The 10,781-nt window shown below is 45.2% G+C and overlaps 1 protein-coding gene across 4 annotated transcripts in view; it reads left to right on the top strand.

Annotated features, from left to right (window-relative positions):
* Window positions 1-480: 480 nt before the first annotated feature.
* HLF (HLF transcription factor, PAR bZIP family member) overlaps window positions 481-10,781 on the top strand; it is a 79,983-nt gene continuing 69,682 nt past the window's right edge. For 2 of the 4 annotated variants that reach the window (XM_036757246.1, XM_036757245.1), the window contains exons 1-2: window positions 481-627; window positions 2,707-3,039. In XM_036757246.1, the coding sequence (XP_036613141.1) occupies window positions 513-627; window positions 2,707-3,039 (448 nt within the window). In that variant the 5' untranslated portion in view covers window positions 481-512. The other 2 variants (XM_036757247.1, XM_036757248.1) reach the window with 2 other exon arrangements.

Here is a 10,781-nt window from a genome sequence, read left to right as displayed (position 1 = left end):
AGCTGGGAGCAGGAGCAGGAGCAGCAGCAGCCTCGGGGAGGGGGGGGTGGGGGTGGGAAGCGCGCACGGCCTCGGGCTTTTGGGGCGCGGGTGATCGGGTTATGCCGTGCATTTTTTAATTTTACAGCCCCCTCCGCTGTTTTTGCAATTTTCGCCCTAAGTAACATTTTGCAGGGGAGGGGGTCTGAGAAGGGTCTTGCTGGAGCCCGTCTTGCACTTCGGCCGCTTGCCCAGGACCAGCTATTTCCTGAAACTTCTGTATTTTTCATTTGTGTGTCTATTTGTGTGTGTGTGTGTGTGTGTGTGTGTGTGTGTATGCACTTGATTATATTAGCATAATTTCCCTTACACTCCTCTGGCTTCACCACAGCCTGGGAGGAGTACACGTTGACAGAGGAAGGAAAAGCAAATTGGGGCTGGGGGATTGGGGGGGGAGGGAAGGGGAGGGTTTTTTTTTTTTTTTGCAAACAGAAAAGAGAAGAAAAGAAAAAAAAATCGCCTAGTACACCGAGATGGAGAAAATGTCCCGACCGCTCCCCTTGAACCCCACGTTCATCCCTCCCACTTACGGCGTGCTGAAGTCTCTGCTGGAGAACCCCCTGAAGCTGCCCCTGCACCCCGAAGACGGTGAGAGCCACCACCGCCGCCGCCGCTGCTTCTTCTACCTCGGGTTCCCCTGATGTGGAGAAAGAGACCTCCTCCACGGCTGGGGCTTTCCCCGACTTTGCTTTTCTTCCTGGGCACCCACCTTGAATCTCCAGCTGCCCTCACCGCACCACCCTCCCCCCCCTCCCCCACTTTGCCCTCCCCATTCTCTTGTCTCTACCCTCTCCTGCACGCCCCAGAGCCAGACCTGGTGCTGCTTCTGCTTGGATGCAATTGAGGATTGGCTCTCTCACCCGCTCTCCTCTCTCCCCTCCTCCTCCTCCATCGCCCACCCCCGAATCGTCTTTCCGCTTTATTTTAAGTAATTCTGGGAGCCAGTGCCCAACCTCTGTGGTTTGTTCAGCTGTGCAGGTAGGAGCTGATGCAACTTAAAATTAGGGGTGGGGGAACTCCCCCCTCCCCTCATTAGATATTCCCACCAGTAAAGTTAAAGGAGAGGGGAGCTTTGAGAGGTGAGAGTGTAAATTTTTACATTTATACTTTACGTGGTTTTGAGGGTCTCTTGGAGAGGTTTGCAGGCAGCAGTGCATGAGCAGCGTAATATCATAGTAGTGGGATCTTGGTTGTTTTTATTTTTATTAAGAAATTGAAGGTGTGGATAAGGAAGGAATTTTAGGAGGCGTTTTTACTTTCAGAAGTTGAAAGGGGTGTAGTGGAGGAAGAGAGTGGCTTTTCTGTTGAAAGCTGATCCCCGTGCCAGTTTCTCTGGTCAGTTTCCCCCTCCAACTTTCCCGGTGGGAGAGAACTTGAAAGGATGGATGCTCACGTGTAAAGTAAGAACGAGTCTCATGACATTTCGGCGTTAAAGGCGTTGGGGAAAGATGGTCTGAGGAATAGACTCCACTGACTACTTCTCCTCTGGTCTGTCGCCAGCGAAGTATATTATGTTGAAAATGTGATAGATTTGCGATTTAAGGCTTCTGCACTTCTGTTTCCCAGCTAATCACAACAGTAGGTCTGGTCATTTGTAGTGTAAAAGTCCTATAAATAAAGCCCTTCTTAAAATTGATTTCAGGAGATTTGTACCTTCTTTGCTTAATCTAGACTTGTTGCTACGAATTTAAGGGACTTGTTAAATTCCCAAAATGCAGAATGCCTGTAATCCCCTCTCCCCACCCACTTTGAAAAAAAGGACACGTGAAAGAAATAATACATTTTGGCTTGACTGCGTTCAGCATTTTAATCCAAGCTGTCAGGAAATTGGCAGCACTTATGAATGTGGTGTTTACAGAGTTGAAACCAGGTTCTTAGGGGACTTTGTGCGGTTGAAATTGACAAACGTCAAATGATCGATTATAGATTGAATGAAATATCAGGTATTTATTTGCCTGTACAAGATAGCTACATGGACACGTGTTATTACTGTGTGCATGCTGGTGCTGTCTCTCTGTTAAGCAACAGCTGTGTTCTTGAAAAGTTGTATACAAATACAGTTGGTTTTTTTTTAATGGAATTATCTTAAAATACCCTGGGGTACTTGGTATTTGAAGGCATATCTTGGTGGCCTCTTATAGGGAGAAGAAGCAGTTTATCAAACAAATAGCCCCTCTGAATAATTCGTGTTTTGTAAATCTGGATTTTTATGAACCCTTAGGGTTGAGAATTGAGATATACCTGTGAGCAAATGTGTGCGTATAAAATCCAAATAATGTTAGCCTTAACCGTGGCTGTAAGTAATCACAGTAAAGATTCTCCCCTACAGTAGATGTGAATTTTTATCTCCTCAGTCAGAACTCAACTGTTCAACTGATTGCCCCACTATGGGCGCTCACGGATCCGTCTTAGGCGGCAGGTTTTTAATCTTAGCTCATGCCCCATCCAATGAAGCAATTGCCTCTTTCCAAAGTAAATAGGGAGATGGCGAAAAGCAGACAGAACTCCACATCCAGCCTGACTGAGGACAAATGCAGGGGGATATAGTGCCATTTGGGATGAGAAAAGTCCCCTAGTGGTTTTTGGAAGGGGAGACTAGTGGAATAGAGGAGCAGGTTTAGTTTTCCTTAAAAAGAAAAACAAATCAACTTTTATTTTCTTTTATAGCCTTTGGTAAAGAAAAAGACAAGAAGAAGCTGGATGATGACAACAGTAGCCCTATGGTCCCCCAATCTGCTTTCTTGGGACCCACCTTGTGGGACAAAACCCTTCCCTATGACGGAGATACTTTCCAGTTGGAATATATGGACTTGGAAGAATTCTTGTCAGAAAATGGCATCCCCCCCAGCCCCTCTCAGCATGACCACAGCCCCCACCCCCCTGGGCTGCAGCCAGCAACCTCAGCCGCCCCCTCTGTCATGGACCTCAGCAGCCGGGCCTCCACCTCGGTGCACCCCAGCATCTCCTCTCAGAACTGCCTGCAGAGCCCCATCAGACCAGGTAAACCTCCTGGAAGGCTGCCCCCCCACAGGGTGGGGAGGGGGGGAGATGGAGGCTTCCTGGCCATGCCCAGGAATTGGAGAACTAGGAGTCTGAACATTTCCCTCGACAGGGGCCTCAGCTCGGAGAGACGATTGGTACAGGGGAACCCTGCCCTGGCTCTGGAATCAAGGAGACCTGGGTTCAGATCCCGCCTCTGATATTTATTACCAGTGTGACCTTAGGCAAGTCACTTCCAGGGCTCAGGTTTAGGGCCTCTAGTTTCCTCATCTGTGAAACAAAGCAGTTTGACTTGATGTCCTAGGAGGCCTTTTCCAGCTCTAAATCTGAAAACCATCCAGTACTCACAAATCTTTTTATTTTTTAAATTCCCAAATTGCTTAGATAACAGATAGAAAGGAGTATCTCTTTCAGGGCCTAGCTTAATGTCTTGTATGTGGTAGGTTCTTAATAAATGTTTTTTGCTTGAATTTTCTTGCCTGAATGATTCAGATGGGCTTGCTACACTGCCCCAGTTCTCCTGGTGTCTAGCCCTTTTCATAGCTCTGTAGATTTGGCATGAAGAAAAGATATGAGAGAAGAGGGGAGAATAATTGGGGGTGAGAAGCAGTATCCTTCAGTCTTGGGCTCTTGGTGGTCTGACTGAGAAATTTAAGTACCAGAAAAGGAGATTTGACCCTTTTACTAGTCAACTTAGAATCTATCTTACCCACTCTTCTGATGCCTTTTAGCTATTTTCTTATCTTAGATTTTCATCAAAAACCACACCTCTCATTTAATTCCACTTTGTTCTCAAAAAACATATATACATATATTATATGATATATTATATATATATATATGCGTGTGTGTGTTTGGTTAAAAAAATGAGTCATATCTTAAGGTGCATTGTGGGTGCTTAGTATTTAAAGGACCCCCCCCCCCACCAACGGACTCTGGTGATAGCAGTTGTATCGTTCCCTGGAATTTCATGGGACATAACTGGTGCTTAAAATCCCTTCTGCACATAAAAGGCAGAAAGGAATAAATCTGTCTATGCACCTACAAAGTTCTTGCTCAGTGCAAAATGGGGAAAAATAAGGACACTTTCATACTTGGGTAACTGGGAAGAAAGATGGAACCAGAGGAGCCATCAGGGTCTGGAGTCTGGAGGGGAGGATGGAGGGAATGTGCCAATGATGGGCTGTACAAGAGACCTTTATTTATAATCTTTGTCCTCCCGTGTAGCAATTTCTGGGATACAAGGAGAAAGTAATGAAAATAGAAGGGAACCATGTGAATAAGGAAACTGTTCTTTTAAAATGGGGGTGGGGGTGGGGGTATGTTTTCAACTCCTCCCTCTTCAAGTTGGAATCCTGACTCTGAGCCGCTTACCTCCTCTCCAGCAGAGCCTTGGGAAACCCCTCCCTTTCTTGGGAAGTGAGCTTGGGCTGTAGAGAATGGACCATGCTATTGTCAGGGGACATCTGCTTGTGAGAACAAGGGCCAGAGAAATCGATAGCCTTGTAAAATCGGAAAAGCAGAGACCAAAGATCCAGAGGAAAAGCAAATGTCTAAGCAGAAATAGACTCCAGCACTGCCGTTGGTCCCCATGTTTTATCTCACGTATCTTCTCTTATCTCCCCAAATACCTTCTTTTCCAAAGGCTTTGCACCTGCCTTACAGGGATCAGGACTTGTCTTGGTTTGCATTTATTAGGTAGGGCTAGTAACTCCTCCCAGAATTAAATATCAGGATGCATTCAGAAGGATAACTGCTTCATTTGGGTATTTCAATCCCAGCGATGCATGAATAGGCACTACGCCCCTTTGCCTTTTGACCTAATTGACTTAAAATCTATCAGTCAGTCAGTACTTACTGAACAGCTCCTGTGTTCAGGTGTGTAGCTTGCATGGGGAATAATTGTCTTTCTTTTGCTTAAAGTGCATTCTAACATGACAGCTCTAAGACCAGACCCTGCCTCCCCATACCCATTCTTGTTGAGAATCAAGAGACAATGATTTTTTTCCCCTCCCCAGACATTTCAAAAAGAAATGGGCATCTTTAGTGACTGCCTGGCAGAGTTCATTTGTTTCTCATGGGGCTGGTTCTTTTAGTGACCTTGGGTCACTGGTGGCTTTGTCACTGCTCTTCCTCTACCTTCATGCTATCCCAGAGTTCCATCCCATAGTATTAAAAACCTTGAATATGAAAGTGTATCACTTCATTCCTTTTGATTAAAAAAAAAAAACCAACCAAACAGGCTTCGATGGCTTTTTCTCTAGAGGCAAACTATGCTTGAAACTTAGTTTCTTCCCAACACCGAAAATCTAACAATAAATTTTAGTGAAATAAAAAAAAAGACTTAACAAGTAGCTATTTTCTTCAGGTACATTAATTTTGGTTAGAAGAATAGGTCCCTGCCTAGGCACTGCTGCTAATTTTAAAGAATGTAGTACATTCAATTAATATTCTCAGAATAGCCAGAGAAACTGAGGAAAGGCCTTGGTACGTGGTACGGACTCTGTGTCTCGGTGGACAAGATTGAGAATTGCACAGGATGGGCAGGCGTGAGTGGTTTGCCGTATGCATCCTTGGAAGGGAAAAATCTCCTTTGTTGAAGTCGTGGGGCCATTAATTATTGGAGTTCAAAATAACTGGGGAGGTCAGTTAGTAAATAAACATTTATTAAGGGCCTGCGATGTGCCAGGCTCTGTGCTAGGGATACAGAGAAAGGTAAAAGATAATACCTAATCTCAAAAAGCTTACGGTCTAATGAGAGGCATCATGAGAACAGTTATGTCCAAATGAGCTATCTACAGGATAAATCGAAATGGATAACAAGGGGAAGGCATTAGAAGTGAGGGATATTGGGAAATGCTTCCTGTAGAAGGTGGGATTTTCACTTGAACTTGATGGAAGCCAGGAGGTAGAGATGAAGAGGAAGAACATTTCAGGCATGGGAAACAGCCAGTGAAGGTTGAGTTTGGGGTGTTGCAAAGCAGATCCTAATCCCTATTACTTGAGTTGGCATTTTTGGCATGACTTAGGAGACAGAGCGCTGGCATCAAAGCCAGGAAGACGTGGGTTAAAGTCCTGCCTCTGAAACATACTGGCTGTGTGACCCCAGAGAAGTCACAGCCTCCCAGTGTTCTAGGCAATTCTCTAAGACCTTAAGTTGCAGAGAAGGTGTCAACCTGCATTGGTAGAGGGCATTTCCTCCTGTGAAATTTCTTTCCACCCTGTGGTGTTCTGGAACTAGCTTGTAAATTTTCATCGTGAACATCTATGCCTTGAAAATCATCACACACTACAAATCAGGGCTTGGTTGATTGTCTAGACTTAAGAAAGTGTTGGAGAAAACGTTCCATTTTTCCCCCTGGAGAGCCGGTTGTAAAACACCGCAGGTCTAGTCTATATTGTGTAGCTTTCAGGAATCCCAGGAGTCCTTAGGTTGTTGAGAAGGTATGTGATGCTAATAAAAATGTACTTATCCTCTATTAGCATGTTGGTAAAACTCAGATGTCAGGCTGATCTGGAGATAATTAGAGTGCAGTTTTACTAAACATTTGTATTCTGCTATTTGCTCAGCATGTACCCTTTAAGCCATGCCTAATAGCACCATGTTACCAATGGTGCCTGGTAGGAAAAAGGAAATGAAGCTATAAGCTGACAACTTACGTATATCTTTTTCAATACCCAATCCTTTTTGGAATAGCAAAGCGAGCTTCCTGGTGAGGACCATTTCACCCCGCATTTGACCCTGATTCCCCATCCTGCCTACCCTTATCAGGCCAAGTGGAACCTACCTTCTCAAGTAGAGTGACAGAATGAAAAGTATATGACTGATTTCCCTGATTTTGGGGGGGGGGCGCGGGGAATTTTGTTCTTCCATTGGAGTTTGTCCTGTTTATCTTTGGGGCCAACAAGCAGAATAATTTTTTTTTAATTTTAAAAGAATATTTTATTTTCCAATTACATGTAAAAACTTTTAACATTCATTTTTTAAAAATGATGAGTTCCAAATTCTCTCCCTCCCTTCCCTCCCTGCCTTCATTAAGAAGGCGAGCAATTTGATATAGGTTATACATGACAAGCCAGATAATTTGAGGGTTTGACAAAATGATGAATGAAAAGATGCCTCCATGTGCTGAAAGGCACCTTCCCCTCTGGCTCCCAAGGAGCTCTCCCTCCCAGAGGTTCCCAAGACAGTCAACACTGCACTGCTTTTGGCTCTTTCACCACCGGAGGCAGAGCACAAGGCCCAGGCTCCCTGTGTTTTCTGTGGAGACAAGCGGGTGGGGAGGTGGGGCTGCGTTCGGAGAAATGGGATTCTGTGCCTGCTTGCACTGAGGAGGGCCATGAAAAGTGGTTGGTTTAGGACAGCAGCTCCATGGAGGAGAGGTATCCACAGCATACAAAGGCAGGATTATGTCTGTCACAGACCAGCCAAGCCAGTTCCTAAATCGGTTCCTTGTGGTGTGTTTTTGTTTTGTTTTGTCTTGCGTGGTCGGGAGTATCCTGCCTACCCTGGTAGAAAAATGAGGGGACATCATGTTTGCCTTTCAACTGTATCTTCCCCAGGCTTGAGTTCCAGGGAATGAACAAGGTTCCATTGTCAGATCAGAACCCTGTGGCAGCAAGACTTTATGGGGTCACATGTAGCCCTGGCGCTGGGAAGGCCCTCAGAGGCCATGCAGTCCGGCCTCTTCATTTTGCAAAGGAAACTGAGACCCAGGGAGATGGAACAACTTTCTCTGGGTCACACATCTAGCAAGCGGAGGACAGATTTCACATGGAGGAGGGGATCAGATTTGGATCTTTCAGCTCCAGAGGGTAAAAGGACCAAAAGATGTAGGTTACAAAGAAGCCATTTTAGGCTTGTTGTCAGGGGTAAAAAAACAAAAACAATTTCCCAAGGCCTTGGGCTATCTAAAAGTGAAATGAGTGACTTTGGCCAGGGGTGGCTTCCTCTTCCTTGGAGATCTTTAAGTAGAGGCCGGATGACTATGTCTCTGGTACGTTTGCAGTGGGGATCCTTTTCGTGCATGAGCTGAAGCGGAAAGCCACTTCCCAACTCTCAAATTCTGTGATTCGGAAAAGTGCCTGAGAAACTGGAACCCAGTTTTTTTTTAATTGTTGTGAGTTTGTCCATTTTGGTCTGTTTTTTAAAAAGCTCCAGCTTATAGTGATAAACTGAGTCAGAGACATCTGCAGAACTTCTCACATGTGAATTGGCATTTTCTTTCCTCTTCCATTCTTCATGCTTTCCAGCACACCTTCATATGTTGTCTTCCCCTGTTAAAATATAAGCATCTCGAGGGCAGGGCCTTCCTTGCTTGCTTATATTTGCAGCCCCAGTGTTTAGCATGTATAGTAAGCAGTTAATACAAGTTCTTTTACTGACAGCTAAACTTTTTACATGTGAATTCTCAGGCACCCTCCCCTCCCTTTCTAGCACCCCTTTACATATTATCTTCCCCCATTAGAATATAAGCTCCTTGAGGGCAAGGGTTATATTGCTTTCTTATATTTGTGTTCATAGAGCTTAGCGCGGTGCTTGGCACATAGTAAATGCTTAAAAATGTCTTATTGGGCAGAATCCTGAGGAGCACAGGAAGTAGGTGGAGAAGAGAAAAGTGAAGGATTGGATGTCATAGGAGAAGGTCATTGTACTTTTAGCAAGGGACCGAAATGTTGCTGATCTTCTTTGGCCAAAGTTTAGGCCCCTGGCATTGGGGGAGATGTGTGCAACCTAAGATGTTCCGTAGTAGCTTAGATGGGTTTTGTGGACATCAAGTGAGGCCCTGCCAAGATCCCTGGACTGGCTTGCTTTTTACCACACAGCTGTGAACTGCAGCCCCAGTGCCTTCCTTCCCTCAAGGGTCCGCAGTTTGTAGGTTTTCCCAGGAGGCATAATGAGCCATCTACAAGCAAGCAGCAGCAGCGATGGATGACTGCAGTGTAGTCTAGGGTACGTTTGGGAAAGTGTCTCTAATCCATCAGGATCAAGGTGCTTTCAAAGGGGATCAAGCTGGCTTTCTTTCAGTTGGCCTGTTGGGATGCCAGGTGAGCTTCCTTCATTCTACATACTGAATGATTCAGTTTTCCCCAGTCAAGCCCTTGTAAAGGTTATTCCTTAGCATTATCTGGATTTTATTTCAGCATTTGTTAGCTATGTGATAGTCCCAAAGAATCTTAACCTCACTGAACCTTAGTTTTCCCATCTGGAGAATTGGAGTAATAATACCTGTCATTCCAGCCTCCCTGAGTTGTTAGACTTAAATGATATCATATATATAAATATATATATGTATATTTATATATGTATACATATATATTTATATATATGATATATTTATATATATATACGGTGCTTTACAAATTAAAGCCCTGTATAACTGTTAGCTAACCATCAGTCAACAAGCATGTATTAAGAGTGCCTACTATGCACAAGGTACAGTGCTAGGCACAAAGGATGGACATTTAAAAATGAGATATTCCCTGACCCCAGGGAGCTTCAATTCTGCTGGAGCAGATACCACATGTTCACAGATAAGTAATTACAAGATATATATAAAATAAATACTTAGATTTGGGGGGGGGGCATGAGAATCAGGCAGGACTTGAAGTATGTGTCACTTGAGCAGCCCCTTGAATGGATGGACCTCTTTGGGGTTCCAAGAACATGAGATGAGAAGAGAGAGTATTCCAGGCAGGAGGGGCAGCCTGGACAAAGGGCAGAAGGCAGGGGATGGAATGTCATATGTAGAGATGGGCACTAGGCCAGTTTGGCTGGAGTGTAGAATTCAATTAACATTTATTAAGCACCTACCTGTGTGCCAGGTACTGTCCTAAGTGCCGGGGATACAAATGTGTGAGGGGAAGTAACGTATAAATCATTCTGGAAAGATCAGCAGGAGCCAAATTATGAAGGACTTTATATTTCAAAAAGAGAAAGTATGTATTTTGTCTTAAAGGCAGTAGGAAGCCACAAATGCTTCTCAGGGCAGGGGAGGGACATGGGCATTAGGAATAAAAGTTGGACAGCTGTGTGGAGGATGCATTGGATAGGGAAGAGCCCAGATGCAGGGGAGCCAGTCAGGAGGCTATTGTTATAATCCAGGTTAGAGGTGATGAGGGCCTGGACCAGGGTAATTAGGATGGTGATTTTTTATAAAGCGCCTTCTGTGTGCAAGAAACAGTGCTTGGCTCCATGAGATAAACATGAGAATGAAGTAGCCCCTGCCCTCCCCAGACTCTATTTTGAAACATGATCCCTAGGGATCCCACAGACAAATGCTTATTCGGTGTCTGAATCAGGGAAAGGAGTAGCATGGACACCTTCCTCTTTTTTCCCCCTTCACCCAAAGTTGACACACAGGACTTCCTCCAGTTCCACCTCCCAGGATGGCATATTCATTTTGAATCATGCCTCCAACTGCCACTGCTTGACCTACCTTCTCCCCGCCTCCCTGGGGCAGTGTCTGGACACCTCCCTATTGCCCATCCACTCCTGCTTCTTGCCAGCGTGAGCCCTGCCAGCTCCCTAGCCCTCTCTGCACACCCACGCTCACGTGAGCCCTGGCAGCGGAGGCTGCTTGAAGGTCCATGTGCCATCGGCACGTGGCCATGCCCTCTGGAGTCTGAGACACTCTAGTGATGGTTTGTTGCCCCCTCCCTCCTCTCTTTTCTCTCTCTCCCCCTCTCCCTTTCTCTCTCCCTCTCTCACACACACATTCTCTCACTCTTTCTCTCCCTCT

The sequence above is a fragment of the Trichosurus vulpecula genome, chromosome 4 (genome assembly GCF_011100635.1).
Source record: "Trichosurus vulpecula isolate mTriVul1 chromosome 4, mTriVul1.pri, whole genome shotgun sequence".
In the NCBI taxonomy this organism is placed as follows: domain Eukaryota; kingdom Metazoa; phylum Chordata; class Mammalia; order Diprotodontia; family Phalangeridae; genus Trichosurus; species Trichosurus vulpecula.
Note: the sequence above shows the minus strand (reverse complement) of the source record. Positions and strands in the feature narration are given on the sequence as shown.